A 25870-nucleotide genomic window follows, 5' to 3' on the forward strand; every position below is an offset into this window, starting at 1 on the left:
TGGATTCTCAGGCAGGGGTCCTCTCTCCTGGCAGCAACCGGGCTCATGAACATGACACTGGCCAAGGGGCACAGCACCCATGCCCACATTCTGACCCCAAGCCAGCTGAGAAGGTGTGCCATTGGACCCCTAGGTTATTTTTTCCCACCACATTGGATTTATTTCAGATAGTCTTGGGCCTGGCTATGAGGATGTGTGAGTAACTCAAGGAATGTCTTTTATTTTCAAATTCATGCTAAGGGAAAATGGATTTGGGGCTTCTGGTCCAGGAAAGAATGTTAAATGGGAAATTTTCTTTCATCTCTTTGGGGATTTGTGATACTCCAGCCAAGTGAGATCCACAGTTATTTCAATAAGTGTCAGCATTTCATTTTCTCTGTTTTAATTGTATTTCATTTATCTTCAAAGACAGAGACAACTGAGCTTCTAAAATAAATAACTAAATAAAGAGAGAAAAGTTGTGCTGCAATGCAGGCAATTGCTTTGAAATACAGAGGCTGGAGCAAGTAGCAAGAAGGCTTTTAGAACAGGTGCCAGAAGGCAAGAGAGAGAATTAATGCTGGTGCTTTGAGTTTAATCAAAGACACATTGTAAAACACTGTGGGGTTGAACATTTATGTGACATTTTGTATTGCCAAAGAATATTTCAAAAAACATATTAATTAGCTATTTCACCTACAATGACAAAGAAGAAAGGAACTGAGATAAAAATTGTAGGCAGAAGTGTGAGAAGACTTGGGAAGAGCTTGAGGCCATAAGTGAATGGTTTCATATGCCTGGGAGAGCATCCGTTCCAGATGAGGATCAGGCCAAGAAAGAATTGGAGCTCAGAGTTCATCAGTGCATCACACACAACTTATGTCCAGTTTGTTCTTTTGTACAGATATTTAGTGCTCAGCTTGGTACACTTGGGAAATATGAAAAAGGAAGTAAAGCCACTTGAAATTCTGCAGTGTTAAGAAAGGCAGACACTTTGAGTATTTTGGTCTTTAACTTTCTTTCTACATTTCTATATCTCTGTTATGCAAGAGAGATAATACTGTGCCTAAATTTGTGTTTTACTTTTAAAAAAATCACCACTCTATCAAAGTCATTTCTCTATATCACTAGATTCTCTGTAAACACATTTTTAAAGTAGCATAGATACATTTTCAGTGTTACGTTATATTCTATCACAAAGGTGCACTGTAACTATTGCCCATTACTGAATGCCTTTGCTGTTCCTGAATTTTCACTAACATGAACAACACTGAAACAAATATCTTTCTTAAAGCTCTTATCTCCTTTCTGTTATCTGGTTTGATTTTTTTTTTTTTTTGGCTCTTTTGCGAGGCATGTGGGATCTTAGTTCCCTGACCAGGGATCGAACCCACACCCACTACAGTGGAAGCGTGGAGTCTTAACCACTGGACCGCCCGGGGGGGGTCCCCTGTTTGATTTTTATGATTATGTTGCGTCCGTATCCATTGTACACTATATGGAAGAAACTGGTAAATGAAAACATTAAAATGTCTATATCTCACCATTTCTAGACAAACACCTTAACAGTTTTAAAAGCTTTTTTCCTTTTTTTTTTTTTTTTTCGGTACGCGGGCCTCTCACTGCCGTGGCCTCCCCCGCTGCGGAGCACAGGCTCTGGACGCACAGGCCCAGCGGCCATGGCCCACGGGCCCAGTCGCTCCGCAGCACGCGGGATCCTCCCAGACCGGGGCACAAACCCACGCCCCCTGCATCGTCAGGCGGACCCCCAACCACCGCTCTACCAGGGAAGCCCTCCATTATTTTTTAATCACATAAACTTACACACAAACACAACATTTGGTTCATTACATTTATAACTTTTTGTGTGCTGATTATTTCGCAACACTATATTGTGAACAAGTCATTAAAATTATTTGCCATGATAATTTTAATAATTGTACATTATTCTATTTTTTGAGTTACCATAATTTGTTTCATTATTCTTTTATTTGCTGGACATTTGGATTGTGTTTATTATTGAAACACTGAAATTATAAACTTAGGATGAACAATCTTCCACATAAATCATTATTTAAATCTCTATTTGTGTGGTTTAGCATCCTAGAAATGAAAACAATATGTCAAAGAATATAAATTTGAGGCTTTCATACATATCAAATTTTTCTCCAGAGGCTGCCTCAATTTGCTTCCGCATCAGCAGTGTACAAGATGCCTTTGTCATCCGTGAGCATTTAAATAACTCTTTGGTATTTGAAAGGCAAAAATAATATAACAATAGTATTGCCTTAGAATATTATTTTGTGTTTCTTTGCTTATTAGCAAGGTTGGATATTTCATAAATGCATTAGTTTCCTGTTGGTGCTGTAACAAATCACCACAAAAGAGATGGAAATTTATTCTTTCATATTCCTCAATGCCAGGAGTTCAAAACCAGTTTCACTGGGATGAAATCAAGGTGTCAGAAGGGCTGTGCCCTTCTGAGGAGGAGAATTCTGTTCTTTGTCTCTTCCAGGTTCTGGTGGCTGCTGGTGTTCCTCGGCTTGTGGCCACATTGCTCCAAGGTCTGCCTCTGTGGTCACATTGCCTCCTCCTCTCCTTTCTGTGGTCAAATTTCCCTTTGCCTCTGTCAGCTGAAAAAAAAATGCACAACCTAAAAGTTGAGAGTTATGTTTTATTTAGCCGACATTCTTAGGACTGCAAGCCCAGGAGACAGCATCTCAAATAACTCTGAGAAAACTGCTCCTCGGAGGTGAGGGGGGAGCTGCAATATATAGGAGTTTTTGCAACAAAGGGCAGGTAGTCAGAACGTAAAAAGATTATTGTTAATTAAAGAAAACCAGATAAGTTAAGGAATTTAGCGCTTTTCTATGTATGGGAAGATGTAAGAGTCTGGGCTCAGGGCTTCCCTGGTGGCGCAGTGGTTGAGAGTCCGCCTGCCGATGCAGGGGACGCAGGTTCGTGCCCTGGTCCGGGAGGATCCCACGTGCTGTGGAGCTGCTGGGCCCGTGAGCCATGGCCGCTGAGCCTGTGCGTCCGGAACCTCAACGGGAGGGGCCACAACAGTGAGAGGCCCGCATACCGCAAAAAAAAAAAAAAAAGAGTGTGGGCTCACTGAAATCATTCCTTTGATACGCACCTCAGCTCTCTGGGGCCAGTACCCTGTGTTTTCTCATCCTGAGTTTCCTCAAGCTGCAGTCGTGATGTCTGCTAGATGGCGGGCAGTCCTTGTTTCCGTCCTGCATTCCCTTCTTGCTCACTGTCAGGAGTGCCTGCAATCTCAGAGGGCTGCAGCATCCTTTGTTTACTGATATGGCAGGCAGCATTTTTAGTCTACCCCTCCCTCTTCTAAAAACACCTGTGATTGCATTTAGGGCCTGTCCAGATAATTCAGGATAATCTTCCCATCTGGAGATATTTAACTGCAAAAATCTTTTTTGCCACATAGGTTCCAGGGATTAGAATGTGGGTGTCTTCGAGGAGGCCATTACTGGGCCCAGCACACTAAGTTAGTTAGTTTTCAAACATGTCTTCTGTAAATGGTCTATTCATGTACTTTGCTTATGTGTCTATTGCGAACTTAACGACTCTCTTAGTAACTTTACAACCTATTTTGCTGTTAAGAATATTAACCCTTTGAGTCATTTGTAGAGACGTGGATGGATCTAGAGACTGTCATACAGAGTGAATACACTAATATGTATAAAATGGATAACTAATAAGAACCTGCTGTATTAAAAATAAATTTTAAAAAAGAATATTAACCCCTTGATATATTTGTGCAAATATTTATTTATTTATTTATTTATTTTTGTCTGCGTTGGGTCTTTGTTGCTGCACGCGGGCTTTCTCTAGTTGCGGCGAGCGTGGGCTACTCTTCGTTGCAGTGTGCGGGCTTCTCATTGCGGTGGCTTCTCTTGTTGCGGAGATCGGGCTCTAGGTGCATGGGCTTCAGTAGTTGTGGCACGTGGGCTCACTAGTTGTGGCTCGTGGGCTCTAGAGCACAGGCTCAGTAGTTGTGGCTTGCGGGCTGTAGAGCGCAGGCTCAGTAGTTGTGGTGCATGGGCTTAGTTGCTCCGCGGCATGTGGGATCTTCCCAGACCCGTGATTGAACCCGTGTCCCCTGTATTGGCAGGCATACTCTCAACCACTGCTCCACCAGGGAAGTCCCACTGTGCAAATATTTTTATGGCTTGGGTTTTTTTATGTTTAATTTCCTTTTTATTTTCAATATGTGTATTATAAAAAAAATTTTTTATGTAACAAAGTCTTTCTTTTCCTTTGAGCTTTCTTCCACTGGTTTTTAGCTTAGGAATTTCTTCTTCTCTTAGGAATACAATGAATTTTCATCTGTATTTATTTGTGGTTTGTCTATGGTATCAGTTTTTACATTTAATTCTTAAAATCTTTTGAGTTATTGTAGAATATGGTGTAAAGCATTTAAATTTATCTTTTTCCTGCCTCTCTTACCACTTTTTCCTAAACTACCCTTTAATCCAAACCTTTCCTCTATTGATTTTTGAGGTTTCTTTACCACACATTAAATTCACAATATATGTGAGTTTCTGCTTCTGGGCCATCCACTTTGTTCCTTTTATATTTCTATTCTAGTGCCCATACTTCATTGTTTTCATCATTGTGACTTTGTTATATGTTTACTACTGTCCTCACCAGCGTTCATTTTCAAAACTGTGCCAGAAGCATTCACTTGTATATTCTCCCATGGGAACTTTAAAACTATTTCCTCATTTTTCAACACAAAAAGTTATTGAAATTTTGATTGGAATTGTGTTAAACTGATTCATTAGTTTGAACCCAATTAAGATTGCTTTCCAAAATTCGTTATTTCCATTGAGAAACATATGCTTCCCTCTTCATCTAGATTGTCTTTTGTATCACTCAGCTGTTTTGATTGCTTTTGTATTTCTAACTAAGCAATAGGAACTAATTTTCTTATTAATTATAGTTATTTTCTATCTTGTTGCTGCTACTGGAGGTTTCTTCCCTTACGTTTTTGGTTGTCACGTGATTGAACCCGTGTCCCCTGTATTGGCAGGCATACTCTCAACCACTGCTCCACCAGGGAAGTCCCACTGTGCAAATATTTTTATGGCTTGGGTTTTTTTATGTTTAATTTCCTTTTTATTTTCAATATGTGTATTATAAAAAAAATTTTTTATGTAACAAAGTCTTTCTTTTCCTTTGAGCTTTCTTCCACTGGTTTTTAGCTTAGGAATTTCTTCTTCTCTTAGGAATACAATGAATTTTCATCTGTATTTATTTGTGGTTTGTCTATGGTATCAGTTTTTACATTTAATTCTTAAAATCTTTTGAGTTATTGTAGAATATGGTGTAAAGCATTTAAATTTATCTTTTTCCTGCCTCTCTTACCACTTTTTCCTAAACTACCCTTTAATCCAAACCTTTCCTCTATTGATTTTTGAGGTTTCTTTACCACACATTAAATTCACAATATATGTGAGTTTCTGCTTCTGGGCCATCCACTTTGTTCCTTTTATATTTCTATTCTAGTGCCCATACTTCATTGTTTTCATCATTGTGACTTTGTTATATGTTTACTACTGTCCTCACCAGCGTTCATTTTCAAAACTGTGCCAGAAGCATTCACTTGTATATTCTCCCATGGGAACTTTAAAACTATTTCCTCATTTTTCAACACAAAAAGTTATTGAAATTTTGATTGGAATTGTGTTAAACTGATTCATTAGTTTGAACCCAATTAAGATTGCTTTCCAAAATTCGTTATTTCCATTGAGAAACATATGCTTCCCTCTTCATCTAGATTGTCTTTTGTATCACTCAGCTGTTTTGATTGCTTTTGTATTTCTAACTAAGCAATAGGAACTAATTTTCTTATTAATTATAGTTATTTTCTATCTTGTTGCTGCTACTGGAGGTTTCTTCCCTTACGTTTTTGGTTGTCAACAAAATATGGGAAGGCTACTGATTATATACATTAAACTGGAACTCTCTTTTGCTTTCTTACAGTTTTTGTCTGTTTATTTGTTTGCTTATCTAGACAATTCAAATGAGTGATTACTGATAGCATCTGCAAAGGCTGATAATTCTGTCCCCTTCCTTCTAATGGTTATGCCCTTTCTTTCTTTTTACTGACATTCATGTCTTACTGCATCAGCCAGGATATGTTAATAATGTTGATTGCAGTGGGCATCTTTGCTTTTTCCTGATTTATTTGGAACATCTATTGTGTTTCACTATTAATTTAAGTATATTAATTCTTATCAATTTAAAATGGACTAGTGTTTATCTTGGATAGGAATTATGTATCTCATTTTAGTATTTATATCAGCAATGTGGAAAATATCTTCTAGTTTTTATTAGGCTACTGATGCTTTTTTGTTACCTGACAATCAATTATTGGATATGTTATATTATTAGAATGCCTTGTATTAAACCATCCTCACATCCCTGGGATTTATCTTTATTGGTCACTGTGGAATATTCTTTTTATATGTTGTAAAATTTGATCCATTGGTTTCTTGTTTAGATTTATATACTTATATCCAGAGATGAGATTTGTCTAGAGTTTTAATGCTTAATTTATATTTTTATCTCTTTTCATCTTTTACTCATTCTAGATGATATTATATAACATTAGTTAGTAATAAATGTATCAAAAGACCTCACTAGTGAAACCATCTCGACGTAGTTTTTTCAGGAAGAAATTATTGGAGGATATTTTATCAGTTTCTTCTTTAATTAACAATCTAATTTCTTTTAAGTCAGTTTTAAAAATTGCTGCCTTTTCAATAAAATCACTCATTTCATTGAAACATTCATATATGCACACAAATATACATACAACTATGTAAGTTTTAACAGCCTCATGTCTGTTCTTTATATCTTCTCTCTTGACTTAATTTGATTTTGCTTTCTCTCTCTCTTTTTTTTTTTTTCTGTTTTTTTGTTTTTTTGACCACACTGCAGGGCTTGTGGGATCTCATTTCCCCAACCAGGGATTGAACCCAGGCCATGGAAGTGAAAGCACTGAATCCTAACCACTAGATCACCAGGGAATTCCCTGCTCTCTCCCTTTTTAAATAACATGTCCAAATGGTTGCCTCTAATTTTGCTATTTGAAAGACTAAACTCTGTTATCCATTTTATTGCTTTCCAATTTTAATTTCTGCTTTTTCATTATTATTCAGGGATCCTCCCAGACCGGGGCGCGAACCCGGTTCTCCTGCATCGGCAGGCGGACGCGCAACCACTGCGCCACCAGGGAAGCCCTATCAGTTTCTTCTTTAATTAACAATCTAATTTCTTTTAAGTCAGTTTTAAAAATTGCTGCCTTTTCAATAAAATCACTCATTTCATTGAAACATTCATATATGCACACAAATATACATACAACTATGTAAGTTTTAACAGCCTCATGTCTGTTCTTTATATCTTCTCTCTTGACTTAATTTGATTTTGCTTTCTCTCTCTCTTTTTTTTTTTTTCTGTTTTTTTGTTTTTTTGACCACACTGCAGGGCTTGTGGGATCTCATTTCCCCAACCAGGGATTGAACCCAGGCCATGGAAGTGAAAGCACTGAATCCTAACCACTAGATCACCAGGGAATTCCCTGCTCTCTCCCTTTTTAAATAACATGTCCAAATGGTTGCCTCTAATTTTGCTATTTGAAAGACTAAACTCTGTTATCCATTTTATTGCTTTCCAATTTTAATTTCTGCTTTTTCATTATTATTCATACATTTTTTTCCTTGAACATAGATTTGCCAACATTCCCAAAATTTTAGTATGCCACTTTATCAATGTTATTTTTCTAAATAATTTGTCATTTTGATTGCATATTGGGAACAATTAATTAGAATAATGTTTTCAATTCCCAAACAGATGTGACTTTGCTCTTGTCACTCACTGCCAGTTTTATTTTGATGTGTAAAGAGAAAGTAATCCATAAATTCCTCCTTTGCGGAACACATTAAGGTTACTCTGTGGCCAGTTTGCAGTCACCTTTCAGAAGTATCCCATGTTTGCTCAAGGACGGTGGCTTTTTCTTGGCACATTGTAACACAGAGAATTGGTATTACAAAATGATTGTGATGTCATCACAACAATTATTGTTAATCTACAAAATGCTAAGGATCTCATACCGGAAAAATTTCACACAAGATTAAAAAGAGGTGAGAAAATGTGATTCTATCATAGACAAATGAACTCCAAAGGGCAGGGCACAGAGCCAGCCCAGCTGTAGCTGCAGCATCGAGTCACGGGCACGCGGGTTCTGGTGCCAGACTGCCCGGATCTGCCTTCCAGCCCCACCACCACGCGCTGTGGGACTTTGAGTAAAGTTTCTGAACCTCTCAGCCGTTTCCTTACCTACCAATGAGATTACAATGGCACCTCTCTCATGAGGGTTTCTTGTAAGGCTTGAAGAAGGAAACAGATGTCAAGCATTTGGAACAGTACCTGGAGCTGGTGGTAAATAGATGTCAGCCAGTATCTCATTTAATTCATGTAGCAGCCCTTGGAAATAAATATTATTACTTTCTATGTTAGAGATTAAAGCTTCAGTCTCAGAGAGGTTTAATAATTACCCCAAATGGCTACAGCAAGGAGGCAGTGGAGCTGGTTGGAGCCTGAGCTTCCTGGCTTTGAAGCCATGACCTCTGTGCTGTAGGACGTGCAGAGCCGGACTTGCAGATGGGGAGCACAGCGGGGCATCCCCAAAGTTTAGAGTCCTGGCATAGGAGGTCAGGCAGGCCAGTCCTCTTCGGTCTCATATTTTTCTCATGTGGCCCCAGCCCCTGAGTGCGTGAGAACACTTCTTTTCTGTGAGCTCTTCATCTTGAACTCTCTGTCCTTCATTCAAGCCCAGGAAGAAAACTCCGTTTGATCTTTATAAAAATATAAGACACGTATTCATCCACATTAAAGTGGATCCAAACAGCCCAACACCACTTTCACCTGGTGAGAATCTTCTTTATTTCTCCAGTGACTTAGAAATCACACCTTTTCTCTTTGAAATGAAGAATCTCATCTGGGGCACGCCTCAGATGTTTTCTATAGCCAGAGAGAACATGCTGGTGGGTGGGGAGCAGCCACACGATGGATGAATTTCCTTTGATGGGAAATAGGAAAAAAAAAAAAAAAATCAGAGACTGTCACCTCCGCATCCTTGCTGCCACTTCAGAGGTCCTCGCAGGGTGGTGTCCAATCTCCTTCAGACAACCTTCCGAGCTCTGAATTTTCTCTTTTAGATAATTCAGACCTTTCCAATGGGGCAGTGTGAGTCCTGTTAGCTCCCTGTGTCGGCTATAATTGAGTCTTCCTCTCCAACAGTAGGAAAAAGAATTCTGTTCTGCGTGGGAAGGGCTCTGGCATCTATCAAGTGTTAGAGCTAATGTCCGAAAACTGCAATTTTTAAGGTTGATTTAGTGACCACTTCCAGCTGTATTCAGAGGGCTGCCGTGCAGGGATCCTGAAAGTGTGATCTGTGCCCCCGACCAATTCCTGCTGAATCTGAAACTCTGGGGGTGCGACTTAACAATCTGTGTCTTAACAAGCTCCCCCACCGGGCAATCTGATGCCTACTCAGTTTTGAGAACTCCAGGGAGAGTGATTCCGAGCAAGAACCCTGGGACCAATGCCTGGGTTAGGATCCTGGCTCTACTACCTACTAGCTCTGTGGCTTTAGACAGAGCTAACCTCTGTGCATCTTTGTTAGTAAAATGGCAGTAAGTGTGCACAGCTCACTGAGTTCCTGTGAGAATTAGATGCGACAATACACTTACCGTTCTTAGGACTCACTCCCTAAATATTAGCTCCATTTGGCTTCACTCCGTATAAGGCATATGCTGGACCCCTCACCGCATCACCTCTTTCCCGTGAACCCTTAGAGTTAGCTGCTCCTACCTCAGTCTTCCTCAAATGATTGTCCTCTCTTAAGAGACTTGCTTTGCTCTGCTACAGAGTCAAGTGGTCATCCACGTGATGATCTTTCCCAAGAACAGAGGTCAGAGGTCTCAGTTCTTTGTATCATCACAGATCTGACGGTGGGGTCTGTGACACTGAGACGCTCCCTAGGTGTGGAGGGAATGCACAAACTTTCCTTGACCTTGGAATGATGAAGAAAACCCCAATTCATGAATTTTCTAATGCTTTTTTGCTCCCGAGAGCACAAACGAGCCCCCGTGCTCATCAGCTGTGACGTGTGTGCGCAAGCCAGGCCACCGAGTACTGTGCTGTGGCTTTGGGCTGTCCCCTCTCCTGACCTCGAGCTCCTCATCCCTAAAAGGAGGGGCCTACATGGAAGTCGCTCCAAGGCTCCTGTCTGCTCCAGCTGCTGTGTGGTGGCTAATGCCATGGGTGGCGCGTGCCCCTGGGCTGGGGGCGCTTCAGCTCGGCCCGTATCTCAATTGGCAGGCAAGGAAGGTTGAAGGGATACAAAGGTACATTTAATTGATCTTGAAGCCATGTCATCTGGAATTTTAAAGACAGTCTCTGAAGCTTGCCTGAACTTTGCCGTCCTGTCTTTGAGACAGCTTCAGGGGAAAACGATTGGCCCAGCTGCCCTCTGAGTAGGCGGCCTGGAGTGGGTGCTGGATAGAGAGAATTTCCTGAGCCCCAAGAAGGAAGAGATGGGTGGCTCTGGAGGTTTGCTTGGTCCTAAGTGTGCTGCCCTGTGACTCACATGGCCCCAGCAGCCAGACTGGTATGCCTCAGAGGGAAACCTTGAAGGCAGAACAATTCAGCAAATGTCAGGCAGAGAGCAGGGTCATTGCATCGTCAGACCTGGGCCCTGAGCTCCAAAAGTTCACTTTTGCTGTGGGCCTCTTCCACATGTTAACTCATGGAATCCATGCAACCACCCTACGGATTAGGTACCGTCGGTATCATCCCCATTTCACAGATGAGGACACTGAGGCAGAGAGAGATTTACAAATGTGCTCAAGGTCACACAGGTAGCGAGCTGCAAAGCTGGGATTTGAATGCAGGGTGCTAGAATCCCTGCTGTTTTGGCCTTGGCCTTTCTCGGGCAGAACCCAGCTCAATAGAAGTGCTCATAACAAAATGCTCCCTGCCCACAGCCAGGTCTTACTGTCTGTGGTCCAGTATAACACGTTCTCTTCACACAAATGCTTCTGAACAGCAAAGGTACACCCTTATCACCTCCAGAAGTTTGGCCATTTTATCATCATCCCCATCTCATGAGGCTGTTGGAAAGACAAGATGGATCTGAAATGCCTTGTGATGTACATATTGCTGTACATGTGTCCAAAGAGATTACAACACCTGCAGCCTCCAGCGCTCTTTGTGCAATGGCTCATTCTCCCTGGAGGCACTGTCATCATTAGACCCATTTCTCAGATGAGGAGAGCAAGTCTCAGGGATATTCAGTGCCTGACTCTGGGCTGCACGGCTGCTGAGGAGGACAGTACCCTCAGCCCCTGGCCACCCAGCCCAGCCCCATCCAGTGCATCCTGTAGCGGCCACTCTCTCTTGGAAATAGGTCCTGAGCTATCTCATGCAGGCCCCTCACCACCCTGGGATGGGGGGAACCTTACAGGTAAGATCTGAAGTGACGCCAGGAGGCTGAGCCTCCAAGATGGCAGCTCAATCCCATCCTGATCTTTGATTTGCCCCACTGTCTAGTGCAAGTCACTCAGTGCCTCTGAGCCCCAGTCCCCCCATTTGGAGACTGGGGGGGCCAGGGATGATCCTTCATTCACACAGCAGAGGAGGAGATGAAAGGGTGGAGCAGGAGGCCTAGAATTTGCAAGCAGTGGGCTTCATCCACATCATCTCACTTAAATTTCGTCTCAACCTGGGAAGTAGGTTCTGTCATCATCCCATTTTACAGGTTGGAAGATGGAGACTCAGAGGGGAAACCTTGCCCAGAGCTATCTGGCCGGTGATCTTGGACATGATTTAAACCTGGGGAGGCATTACAAATGTGTTATCATATGTGAGACCCTCAAGCACACTGCTGAGTGCTTCCCTTCCTCTCTGTGAGGACAGGCGTGTCCAATTCACCTGTCATCCTTGGAGCATGTACCCTTTACCCAGAAGACTCGCAGAAGATGTTATTGAATAAATGGGTAAAAGCTCCACCCCCATTTCCAAAGGAGTTGTCCTGTTTCAGGAACCGTGCTAAGCTCTTCACTGGCATTGTCTGATGTGATCCCCACAACACACAACCATCCTCTAGGACCTGACTGCTACTATTATACCCGTTTCGCAGATGAGCAAACCGAGTCCCACAGGAAGTTGGAGAACTTGCCCATGGCCACCCACCAGCCAGGGAGTCTGGCCCAGACCCTTGCTCATATCGCCCTGTATGTCTGTAACCAAAGCAGTGCAGCCCAGGACTCTCACTTGACAGGGAGCTAACGCCCAAGACCCGAGCACAAAGTCTGGGGCACTCCGTGGCGCTTCGCCCAGATCCAGCCTGTGGTCGGGTGCCCTCTAGTGTCTGCAGCCTGCAGGAGCCCAGGCCCCCATTTGGACTTAGACTATTGGTGATATATTCATTCGTTCAACAAACATTTACTGAGCACCTACTGTGTGCCTGGCACTGTTCTAGGCTCTATCCAGCAGTGAACAAAACAGACAAGGACCTCTGGCCTCATGAACCTTGCATTTTGGTGAAGGACACAGATCAGAGACAGATACGTAGTTGAAGTCAGTCAGTAATGAATGCTGTGAAGCAGAACAAAGCAGGAAGGATGGGGAGGGTGGCGAGGGAGGCTATTTTAGACGGGTTTTAGGCAGGCAGGGTGTAGGGGAGAGGCCTCTGGGGCTGAGATGCATATGAAGCATGGGAGCAAGCAGCAGAGGCGGATTGCTGGGGGAGGAGTCCTAGCGCTTTCCCAGAGATGCCTCTCCGGTAACCCTCACCTAACCTGGCTTCTTCGCACCCCCTGCTGGTCCTGTGCGTCTCCCACCAGGTCTCCAACTGATGCAGCGCCTCTCCCTCCCCCACCACTGCCCCTAAATTCAGGCGCTCCTCACTTCTCTGGACCACTCCAGGAGACTTGCATCCGTAATTTCTACCTCATATAGCCATATAATTCTGACTAACTCAAATCAACCAACATTTATTGAGGAGCCACAGTGCACCAGACCTCACAGAGATGAGACAGGCAAAGTCCCTGCCTGCAAGGAGCTCGCTGCTAGAGGGGCAGACGGAAGAGACCACCGACAGTGGCGGTCCGTGCAGAAAGCCCAAGGGTGGAAAGACCACCAGAGCAGCCCTAAGGCAGCAGGGGACGCCCAGGGAAGCCTTTCTGGAGAGGGTGGTGTCCACCTTAAGGATAAGGGGACTATTAGGTAGCCAGGTGGTAGGGAAGGGAGACACCATTCCAGGTAGAGCAAATAGCCAGTGCAAAAATAAAAATAAGGGGCTTCCCTGGTGGCGCAGTGGTTGAGAGTCCACCTGCCGATGCAGGGGACACGGGTTCGTGCCCTGGTCCGGGAAGATCCCACATGCTGTGGAGCGGCTGGGCCCGTGAGCCATGGCCGCTGAGCCGGCCGCTGAGCCTGCGCGTCCGGAGCCTGTGCTCCGCAACGGGAGAGGCCACAACAGTGAGAGGCCCGCGTACCGCAAAAAAATTAAAATAAAAATAAATAAATAAAATAAAAATAAGAAGATTGAGAGAGAGCTAGGCACATTTGGAAGCAGAGTGGCTCAATCAGAGTGCCACAGATTGAATGAATGACAACATGAACGAGTTAAGGCAATGAGATGTTAGCATTGCTTTGAAAATCCAGCCCCATATGCTTGGTGTGCAGAGAATGGAGGGTACTCAGAGGCAGAGGGGATGGGAGCATGCACATAGGTGCAGCCTAGCATCTTATAGATGAGGAAGCAGCACCTGAGAGGGAGGGGTGCCATGCTTGTTCATTGGTGGGTTCAGCAAAGAGCCACCAGGGGTGTCCGTGTCCAGGGAAGGGGCACCAGATAGCTGACAGAGACTCCAAGGGGGACAGAGCACCCAAGGAGGAGGGACAGTGGCTGATGAAATTAGATGGGAGCCCCGGATTGTGGGTAAGCTGGCCTTTAACTCGTAGACTTCCCGCTTGTGTCTGAAAGGTGAGTTTCATACACTCAATCCAGACACGAAGTCACAGGCTCAGGGTAGCAGATCTAATTGCAGACACACTCTTCAATTAGGATGGGCAACTTGTGTTGGCTCAGGACCACAGCAAAGGGAAAAAAGAAGCATCATCTCTCGGCTCCCAATCACGTACCAGGCCCATGCTAGGATATCGCAGCTGTCAACCTCACAGCAACCCTGCAAAATAAGTGTTAATTACTCTTCTCATGCGATTCCAGAGAGAACAAGTAATTTGCTTAAGGCCCCAGAGCTAGTAAGTAGAAGAACCAGAACTGAACTTGGGTCTAACTCTGAAGCTGAGTGGGGCTGTGAAAGGCCCAAGGTTATGGCCCAAATTTGTGACCCAAAGTCTTGGAGCTCATTGGTAACTAGGCTGGTACCTGACCACTGGCAGTCACACCTTCCATAGCCCCAGAATCCAGGTCATCAATAGGAAAGTCCAAATCATAGGGCGTCCTTGTGCTTCTGTGAGCCTTAGAACAAACCACATTTCTTTGTCTTCCTTTCTTGAGCTCCATTTGGAGGACACTGATCTGATCACAGATGAGCCACAATGAGGATTTGTAGAAGGAGGTGACAGACGAAGCCGTGGTATGAATGGATCTGAACAATGAGACCCAGAAACCAGGATGATTCCGCTAGAACACAGGAGCCTGACGAAGGGATTCATAATGGGCTCCAAGTTCAGGGAGCATTATATAGAAAAGAATGCCGGTTACCTAATTCCCTCGGGAAAGAGTTCAGTGATCTCTATAAACATATTGTCAGAGAAATTGGACCCCTCAGGTTAAGGGCACAGAGCTGGGTACCACACTGCCTGGGGTGGGTGTACCACTCTGCCATTTACAAGATGCATGGCTATGAATGCATTACTTAACTTCTTGGTGCCTTTGTTTTCTCATCTGTCAAATGGGAATGAAGGCAGGGGTGTTGTGAGGGTGAAATCGAGTCACTCTGTATGAAGCACTCAGCAAAGTCACACGTGCTCAGTGTCAGCCTGTCACTGTAGGTTGGCCCGGGGAGGCACTCTGCAGATCAACAACCTTTAAACATTGCATGGATTTCTCTCTCTAAAATGAGGAAGGGACAAAGTAGATTTCATGGAAAATTTTGCTGCAGGACTTTTAACCCCTCTCTCCACCTCTCCAGCCTCCGTTTCCTTATCTGTAAAATGGGAATAATAGCTACTGACCTTACTTTCCCATAAGATTGCTCGAGAACCAAGCGAAGCAGAAGGCACTCAAACCCTTTGAAAAGCAGAAACATGTTGTAGGAAGCGGGTAGGGAGCTGGCGTTTCTTGAAAGGTGACCCTTTCACTTCACTCACATGTGGCACTTGGGACAACTTTCTGAGAGGTGAGGGTTACACCCTGGGAGGGTAATTTCAGTATTATTTCTAAGACAGGAAAATGCAAGGGTTATCATACAGCGATGTTCTTGAGGTGTCTTTTGTTGTTGAAGTCAGAGTCAGACCATGAATATGTACAGTAAGTCCCCTACATACGAACAAGTTCCATTCCGAGAGCATGTTCATAAGTCCAATTTGTTCCTAAGTCCAACAAAGTTAGCCTAGGGACCCAACTAACACAATTGGCTACACTGTACCAGTTATATCACCGCTGCTTTTACTCTTGCTTCCAGACATCCTGGGCTTGAAATAAAGATACTGTAATACTGTACTCTATACAGTACTGTACAGTAAAGCACAAAGAAGCACAGCCACTTGTAGAGGATGCACACAGGTGACAATGTACGCCAGACACGTGAACTAACTCACATGATAGGACATGCAAACACACGTTCGCATCTTTGAAAGTTCGCAACTTGAAGGTTCGTATGTAGGGGACTTACTGTACCTGAAACAGCAATTCTAGAACAACACATTTGCTGCAATGACCTGAGCGTCTTAGCGTCTGGATTGTACCCTGTGGGGTCGGGTGGTGTTGACTTCTGCAGGATCTGGAGTGGAGATGGTGAGAGACTGACCCATCATAAGGTGGTGTAGTGTGGTGCAGACACAGCTGGGGACATGGTCCCCACCCCAGGGCTCTGTTAGCTGCAGCCATCAGGGTCCCCCCTCTGGAAGGTGGTTGTGGGGACATCGAGGTCATGGGTTCCATGGACGTTCATTGACTGGTGCTGTTTCCCGTGTGAGACCCAGCTTGTGACAAGTAACGAGCAAGGTGCATTCAACCCTTTTACAAAGCATCCCTTCGGAAGGTGACTGTTTCTCCCTCGCTGAATGGCTGATGCACGGACCTGCACCTCACCCTGGTGGAATCCGTTTTGGTAACAGCATGAGCCACTGGAGCTGACCTCGAGTGATCTCTGATGAGTTCTGTACAGAACTTTCTACAGAGGAGCAGGACTGGTTCAGCCTAATATCATCTGCATATAAATTCACTATTTAGCTAGCAGCTGCCACGAGGGAAGGCGAAGGGTATTGCTTCGCACTGGGAACCACGTGGTATCAGGAATAATGTCACAAAAAGAGCCCCATGCACAGATCAGAAGAGACATGCTCTTCTTCAACTCTGTCCCCCAATTTCTCACGTGAGCTTACCTCAGCTACTTAACCTTTGTGGGTCTCATTTTTCTCTTCTATAGACTGCAAATTATAATAATACCTCACAGGGGACTATTATTTATGCTAATTAGCCCTTTAATAGGATACCATGTAGGGAAGTTTCAGCTTTTATATATATGTGGTGTGTGTGTGTACCTACTGGGTGCCAGGCCTCACCGCGAAAGCATCATCTGATCCCACTCTCACGACTGCCTGAGGGGTGCCTGTGGCTGTCCCCATTCCCCAGGTGAGAAGAAGGGGATTCCAAGGGGCCGTGAGAATGTTTCCAAGGCCACACAACCAGGAAATAGCTGAGCCCCTTCAGGCCAGACTTGATGCCCCAGGGGCCTCTGAGTTGGCCAGCTCTTGGCTTCCCTGAACTGCACCTTCTCGGAGTCATCCTGCAGGTAACCACCTGTCAGGTGGCTCTGAGGATTCACCGACCCCCTGCATGGAGATACCAAACACGTGGGCCTGGTGCTAAACTGTTCCCAGAAGGGGGACCCCTTCCAGGGCCCGAAAGTGGGCTCTTGTCTAATACTCGGAAATGAATTGTCCGAGGAGACACACGTGCTGACAAGGCAAAAGACTTTATTGGGAAGGGGCGCCCGGGCAGAGAGCAGCAGGGTACGGGAACCCAGGAGGACTGCTCTGTCACCTGTGTCGCAGTCTCAGGGTTTAGGGTAATGGGGTTGGTTTCCGGGTTGTCTCTGGCCAATCATCATCTTGCTTGCGCCCATACTTGGTCTGACTCAGGGTCCTTCCTGGCGGTGTACACATCTCTCAGCCAAGATGGATTCCAGCGTGAGGGTTTCTGGAAGGTTGGCAGGACTTATTATGGGCTGGCATCTCCTCCCTCCTTTTGGCCCCTCCCGAATTCTCCCATTTAGTTTTAGGACCTCCTGTTGTGAGACAACTCAAGCAAGCGGTTATTATCATGCCTGGCCAAGGCGGGCGGTTTCAGTCAATGGTTCCCTAACAAAACCAGCGTCCAATCCCTCCCCAGCCTTTGTTCCTGGGGCTCACACTGTGCAGAGGGACCCTGTGCAGACAGCAGAAGCTGCCTGGCCCAGGGGCCTCGCCCCCAGATAATGACTGAAGTCCTCATCATCCACCGGCCCCCTCTTCTCCCTTCAGGAGAGCACCTGGCCGTACCTGTTTGGAGTGATTGCCGTCCCCGTCTTGGTCCAGCTGGTGAGCCTGCCCTTTCTCCCTGAGAGCCCACGCTACCTGATCTTCGAGAAGCACGACCAGGCTGGAGCTGAGAAAGGTAGGGGCTGCTTTGTCTGGTCCACGTGGCTCTGGCCTCTTCACAGGGGTCAGCGCCGCAGGGCATGCTGGGCGCCCTAGGACACCCTATCCCGTTTCATCCTCTCAGCAGCCTGCTATGGGTGGCCCAGAGTGGGGACACAGATCAAAGTGTCAACTGGAAAAAATGCACGACATAAGAGCTGTGGGTTAAGTTTTATTTGGGGCAAAAGGAGGACTATGGCCTGGGAGACAGCATCTCAGATGGCTCTGACAGACCGCCCCGAAGAAGTGTGCGAGTGTCGGTATATATGATTTCAGTGAAAGGGGTACGTACGGTCAAGCACACATTTTGGCAGAAGGCTGCTGCTGGTCACGAGCAGATGTCACCGTTAATGATTTTAGTGCTTTTGTAGATAGGAGGATATGCAAGACATTTCAGCTCATAAAATCTTCTCCTGAAAATATCTGTCTGAAGCCCTGTTCTGCCAGTTTTTCCGAGAGCACAGAGTGCCTCCTTCCTGATCCTTGCCCTGAACTCCTTTCAGGGAGTGTTGAAGGTCAGCGACTGCAGTGGCTAGTGACTTAATCCTTGTAGAACCAGATAGCAAGTGACAATTTTACGGTTAGCAACAGGGAGCCTGGAAAAGCCAGGACAGAGTAGGAGAAGGCCCAGGTCTGCTCACCTCTGCTCAGTGTCTCTCCATGGTCACCTCTCGGTTTGTCCCAACCCCAGAGATGCTGCATATTTCTTAGTGGTTTAAGTCTATCCCGGCCCTCCCTCAGCTCCCCTCTTCCTCACTGATCAGCTTTCCCATCTTAACATTCACATGCAAGGAAAGGGAACATACAAGCACAGAATGAGCCCTCACATCACACCAGCATGGGGCCTCTGCAACAAGACCCACTGGACCATTCCCATTAGCCCTGCAAGGGAACAGAAGTATACCCATTTTACAGGAGGGAAGCTTGAGGCCCACATGGGCCTTGGCAGTCATCTTGTGTAGCTTTCTGGGCCAGATTCAAAGTACAGCTTTCAGAATCAGAGGCATTTCTACAGCCCGGAAAAGGCAACATCATTTTGCCTGGAGACAGACAATGTAGAATGAACAATAGCAACCCCATTCTTTTCGTTTTATAAAACAAGACTTGGTTGACAGCACCGGGGTTCAGCATGAGGGCTGGGAATAACTAGTGCTGCCTTCACATCCCAGCTCTGCAGTCTGACCTTGACCAATTCTTTTCACCGTTCTGATTCTCAGAATCCTCATCTGTAAAAAGGAAATGATATAAGCCTCCCCCATGGGCTTGTTGTAAGGATTAAATTAGATGATATCTATATCTATATGGTCCACAATGTTACCTGCTGTCATTATTACCGAGGACTCTGTCCAGTTTCTTATTATCCATATCCTGTCCTCTAATCTAAATTTCCCAAATGTCCACATCCAAGAAAAAACCGAGAATTATATGCAGTCCTTAGCCCACTATAATTTGTGCAACATCTTTTAAAATCCAAACAACCTAAGTATTTTCTGAATTGACACGTCATAATGAAATATTAATAATTGCCTATGTCTGTCCAGCAGTTTCTGGTTCAGATCTATTTCTTCATTTACGACATTTCTATAACATGAAATCAGAGAACATTATCATTACTTTCGTTTTTTGGATGAAGAAACAGAGGCTTACAGGGGTGAAATGACTTGTCCAGGGCTCTGGTTATATGGTTTCTGGTTTCTAGAGGCCTTTAAAAATTGATGGAAAGGACAGATCTTTCTTTGGTAGATGCCCAAATACACAAAATTTGTGGAGCATGGAGGTGGGGATGGGACTTGAGCCCCCTCCCCCAGAAGCCCACAGGGGACCCTGGTTAATAGCTCCTCCCCCATCTCACAGCCAGTAAGTGACAAAAGAAGGACTGGAACCCAGGGGTGATTTCCCTCCCACCACCCTCACGCACAGAGGGACACAAGTGGGTAGTGGTCTACGGGGCTTCCCATGGGGCCCTTGGGAAGGCAAACTATCCAAAAGCCAGGCTTCAGGGAAGAAGGCTGATGATCAGATGGTTGGAGGCTCTGGAGTAAAACGAAGGCAGCTGAGAAAGAGCCAATGGGATCTGATTTCCAAAAGCAACTGGGTTACAGGTTGTTAGAAAACAGCAGTTCCTCCAGCTTGATGTCCTGGCATGTGAGGAAGCCCATCTGGCTCCACTGGGGAGGAAATCCTGGGAAACGCTCCAATTAAGTACAGTCAGAATGGGCAGTGCATACAAATGCCAGACAGCAAAGAAGGTTTAAAAGATTTATTTCATAGCACAACAGGGAGTGAGAGAGAAGGCCAGTTGTAAAAAATGATAAATATTACATGTACACTTTATAAAAAGAACAAAGATGTTGGCCTTAGGTTGAAATAGAACACTGAAACCTGCATCTATACTAATAAAAGTGCTAAGTTCACTCCAGGCATTCAGCAAACAATGGATATTTACTGTGCTGGGTGCTCTGCCAGGTGGTGGGGAGAGGGGAGTATAAGGTGGTCTTCCAGCCCTCCAGGAGGTGAAGGGGGCGTCTAGTTAAGGGAGGCAGACACACTCCTCAATGCTCATCTGCATTGAGAACATTTCATTCTAAGCACTTCACATGTGTTAGATTGTTAAATCCTCACAACAACCATGGAAAATAGATCACATTATTATTTCCATTTTAAGACAAAACAAAAACAAAAAACTGAGGACAAGATAACTTAACCAAAGACACAAAGCTAGCAAATGGCAGCGCTGGGATTTGAACTCTGAAAGTCTTGCTCTGGAACCTATGAGCATAAATAAAACACACTCTATTACCTACCACCTTGTTTGGCACCATGGGAGATACACCTTGCCCAGTCTGTTGGTAATTTGGTAGAAAGGACCCTGTAGCAGTTAGCTATTACCATAATAATGCTGCATAACAAACCACCTCAGAACTCACTGGCTGAAGACAATGGCAGTTACTCTGTTAATCTTGATAGGGCTTGCCCTTGCAACTCTTCTTGTCTCAGCAGAAGCTCTCTCACATATCTGGTGGTCAGCCAGCTGATCCAGGATGGCTCAGCTCTATTCCATGTACCTCATCCTCCAGCAGGCTAGCTCAGGCATATTCTCACAGCAAGCACAGAGGTCCCAGAGAGGAAGCAAAAAACACAAGCAGTTTTTCAAGCTTTGAATCAGCTAAAATACTATTGGACAAAGTCACATGGTCAAGCCCCAGGTCAAGAGTCAGAGTGAGAGGGGCTACACAGTTACAGCACAAAGGACATAAATGTAGAGAAGCAATGAATGGAGGCCATCAATGGAGGCCATCAATGCATACAATCCATATCACACTCCCCTTTCCGGCTTTCCCACCCTCCCCACCCCCAGTTCAGAGTGGCAAGGGGTTAAGTTCCAGCCCTGAGTCTGATTTATTTGTGCCCTCTTGCCAGCTGAGGAGAAGTCCCCAGCACCTAAAAATGGGGGAAAGAGCCCAAACTTCCACTGTGAGAAATGGTGTTTATTTAATTGAATAGAAATGATATATGAGCATAGGGAATGTGATAAGGCAATGCTTCAGACACTAGAGTCAGGGAAGTTGCATCTATCAGGACCTTTTGGATTATAGGAGACAGAAACTCAAAACAGAGTAAGCAGGCTTCCCTGGTGGCGCTGTGGTTAAGAATCTGCCTGCCAATGCAGGGGACACGGGTTTGAGCCCTGGTCCAGGAAGATCCCACATGCCACGGAGCAACTAAGCCGGTGCGCTGCAACTACTGAGCCTGTGCTCCAGAGCCCTCGAGCCACAACTACTGAGCCCATGTGCCACAACTACTGAGGCCCGCATGCCTAGAGCCCGTGCTCTGCAACAAGAGAAGCCACTGCCATGAGAAGCCCGTGGACCGCAAAGAAGAGTAGGCCCCGCTCACCGCAACTAGAGAAAGCCCTCGTACAGCAACGAAGACCCAACACAGCCAAAAATAAACAAATAAATAATTAATTTTAAAAAATACTATTAAAAAAAACAGCATAAGCAAGAGGGAAACTTTTAACACATGTCCCTAGGAATGGGATTTGAGGGCACCAATAATTACCACTCTTCTTTCTGGGCTCAAGTTTGATACCAACTGAGAGATGCATACAGAAGTGGAGGAGGTGCACTAACAATGTCACTTTTAGTTTGGATAAAGAAAGGCCACTTGGCAAACTGGCTTTTGGTCTGATGGCCAGGAGAGCCTCATAAGACGGTACTCATGGGCTCCCAACGGGGCCCACCCCTGAAAAATGCAGAACACAGAAGAAAAGACTGTGTTCTCCTCCAACCAGAGAGATCTCAAAATTAAAGGGAGGAACTAAGCTGTGTGGGCCATTTCTCTCCCCATCTTACCAATGAGCTAAGTCCCTTCTCGTTTCCTGGGGACCAGTGAGTGAGGGATGGGCAGAGAGGGCGGAAAGAATGGTACCTTAATGAAATGCCCCTCCAGGAGGAAAGTAATATCAGAAGTGAGCCATATGTGTTCTGCCTTATAATAGGGATAGAGAAGGCTGGATTTCCTTAAGCATGGTGGGATCCAGGAGATTAAATTAAGTCATCAAGGTACTGTCCTTCTCTCAACAACTCCTAGACATTCTTAGGATGTCATTGGCTTCACTCTTAGACGGGTTTTCTCCATTTGGCATCAAGACAGTCTTGAGCAGTTCCAACTTTTAAACACTGTTTTAGAAGGAGAGAGATTCCCTTTCACATAGCACACATCTCAATCCCTGAAGGAAATAATTCTAATTGGCCCTTCCTGGGTCACATGGCTATGCTTGAACCAATCACTGCCCCAGGAGTTAGAATTCCCTGATGGGAATTCCCAGAATTGACCAGTCTGGGTTACTATCCAGTCTGGTGATTGGGGGATGGAGGGCTGCAAGGTTTGATTGACATCTCTAGTAGAATTATAGAGAGTACAGGAGGATGGCTTCAAGAAAAAGATACAGGCAAGAGAAAAAAGTAATATATGCTCATCACCATGAAGGAATGATACCTCTGGATGCTCCTTCCTGGTAATGCTTTGTCACCCCAGCCCCCATGGTCTGTATTTTTGTCACCAGACCCTGATCAGGCATATAGACTTGGCAGAGAGCTCAATCCCCAGATAAATAAAAAAGCAATTCTTTTTATTGCTGTTGTTTTGTGGATGGAAGGGAGTGTGTTTCTATGGCACTTAGAAGCCAGTTACTGGCTAGACCCTGGCCTGAATAGAAAAAGAAGACTGTCTGTTATTGGCTGCTATTGTAATTTTGGTTGACATCATAATCAGGGGAAGTTTGTTTGTTTGTTTGGTTTTTGTTTTGTTTTGGTGTTTTTTGAGAGAAAGGTGTACATATCAGGATTAAGGTCAGCCACCTTATGATAGAAAACCCAAACGATAGTGTCTAAAACAAAATAGAAGTTTATTTCTGTCTCTCACATAAGAAAAGGTTGAAGGTAGACAGACTAAGGCTGTTACAATTCTTCATGGTGTCAGGGACCTTATTCCTTTCATCTCTCCATCTGCCTCGAGCCCTTCATCTCTAGATTCCCAGAAGGTTGCCTCGTGGTCCAAAGTGGCTGCCATCATATCTGCTTTCCAACCAAGAGGAGCACGGTGAGAAGGAGGGATTACTTGCCCTTCTATTTTAGTAAGTCTCCTTGAAGGCTCACACGCATCTGCTAGGTCTCTTTGGTCAGAATGTGATCATGTTTCCTCTCTTAACTGCCAAGGAGGCTGGAAAATGTAGTCCTTTAGTGCACTGTTGTCACAGAAAGTCGGGCCCTGCTCCTAAGGAGGAGGGGAGAATGCGTAATAGCATCTGGCCACCAGCAGGCTCTGCCACAGTCTGGAAAGAAAGCAACTCAAGCACCCATTGGCTGGGACCAGCCAGACTGAGTCATTTCGTGCGCTCTGGAGGCTAACTCACGATTCCTTCAAGATGGCGCTGCTTAAACAGCCATTTGATGCATATTTAGAGATGAGGCCACGTGAGCTCTGGTAATGAGCTGCCTGCACCCAGTGAGCCAAGTAAAAGCCCTGAATTTAGTGGGAGCTGCCTTCATTTGTCATTCCTGAACACCCCTACGGTAGTCTCACTCCTACCCACAAGGACTGTCAACCACATTCCGGTCTGCCTATCAGTACATTTCCAATGCTGCCTTTGCGCCTTAGGGGATGCCATCGTGCCCCTTGTCCATGGATGCTCTGGGCAACTGCCTCGGTGGCCTGAGCTGGATTAAGGGACTGCTCTGCAGTCCAGAGATGGCCAGAAACATTCAGGAGGCAAGGTCACATGCCAGATGGACAGAAGTGGGCCCCAACAATGGCCCTTATGAGAGACAGCTGACTTCATTCCCTTTTGTGCTAGGGGCTAAAGTACATTACCTTGCTCACAAGGAGTCTGGTTTTTATTAAGGCAAGAATAAAGTATATTCAAGTGGGTTCATGCTAGAGGTGCATTGAAAATACAAGCTTTTCCCAAACCATTGCAACACCTGTCTTCAAAAAGAACAGAGATTCCTCAGGATGGCCAGGTTGGAGGTCCAGGCCCTTGGACCTGCCTGGATCCTCCATGGGGTAGCAGAGCAAGAGGAGGTACAAACTAGAAGTCTCAGGTCTCTGCCCTAAAGGACTCACCATGATGTGAGTCTCCTCCACCCCCCAATCTCCTTCCCACTCATGGCTCAAGAGGGCTGCCATCATAGCTGCCTCCACCTTCTCCAAGTTCCATCTAAGGAAGAAAAGACCCAGGGGCATGACCAAACCACTGACAAGCTGTCAAGGGGAAGAGAGAGCAGCCTTATTTCGGATGATAGATGGAGAACCAAATGGGAGAAGCCACAGCAAGGAAGGTCTTGATTCACCATGAGACAGGAGATGCAAGAATGGAATAGGCCACTTATGGAGGCGGGGAGTTCTCATTTCTGGAGGTGTCTGAGCACTAGGCAAGAATGGGAAGAACCACTGGAAGTAGCCAGAAGGCCCAGCTTAATCAAGACCCTCTAGGCCCGCCAATGTCCTCTAGGCCTTTGTTTCCTGATTCTTAAGAAGGGAAACATCACAACTGTCCTGCCTCTGGGTAAGGTAGACAAGATCAAGTACAGTGGTGATTGTGGGAGGAGGGCTTTGCAAACTGTAAAGGATTGTGCACATCAAAAGGAGATTGTTTGCTTTTGCCTTGTGAATTTCTGCATGACCTTGCATTTGAAGAAAGGGATTCTATGGATAAAGTGATTTGCAATCTTTTGCTCTGGGAATGGAGAATTTGTTTAATGTTGGGGAAAAATCACCCACAACTCTAAAAAATCAATCGTCATTTATACCTGAGCTTTTCCTGTCTTTTTCCATGACATTTCCATCATGTTTACGGGGGGGACAATCATGTGGATTTATCTGTGAGGCTGCTTTTATCCACACACCCCCCATGTTTGTGCCTTAAACACGTTTCCTTATTATTGTTTTTATATTATCATGTATGGTCAGAAGAATAATGGCCTCCAAGTATGTCCACATCCTAATTTTCAGAACCTGTGAATGTCACCTTGCATGGCATGAGGGACTCTGCAGATGTGATTAATTTAAGGGTCTTGAGGTAGGGAAAGTTATCTTGGATTATCTGGATGAACCCAATGTAATCACAAGTCTTCTTATAAGTGAAAGAGGGAGGCGGAGAGTCAGGGTCAGAGAAGGAGCTGTGAGAACAGAAGCAGGGGTTAAAAGTCAGAGACAGGTTAAAGATACTGTGCTGCTGGCTTTGAAAGTGGAGGAAGGGACCAGGAGCCAAGGAAATGTAGGAAGCATCTAGCAGCTGGAAAAGGCCAGGGAACAGACCATCCTCTAGAGCCCCCAGGAGGAGCAGAGCCCTGATGACACCTTGATTCTGGCCCAGTGAGACCCATTTTGGACCTCTGACCTCCAGAACTGTCACATA

The 25870-nt window shown here is 45.2% G+C and overlaps 1 protein-coding gene across 1 annotated transcript in view; it reads left to right on the forward strand.

The window, feature by feature from the left end:
• SLC2A9 (solute carrier family 2 member 9) overlaps positions 1-25870 on the forward strand; it is a 196241-nt gene that overhangs the window by 68474 nt on the left and 101897 nt on the right. Inside the window, exon 6 of the mRNA XM_024119533.3 lies at positions 17794-17926. Within this exon, the coding sequence (XP_023975301.1) occupies positions 17794-17926 (133 nt within the window). The remainder of the gene's footprint in view (positions 1-17793; positions 17927-25870) is intronic.

Source organism: Physeter macrocephalus, chromosome 7 (genome assembly GCF_002837175.3).
Source record: "Physeter macrocephalus isolate SW-GA chromosome 7, ASM283717v5, whole genome shotgun sequence".
Lineage (NCBI taxonomy): Eukaryota > Metazoa > Chordata > Mammalia > Artiodactyla > Physeteridae > Physeter > Physeter macrocephalus.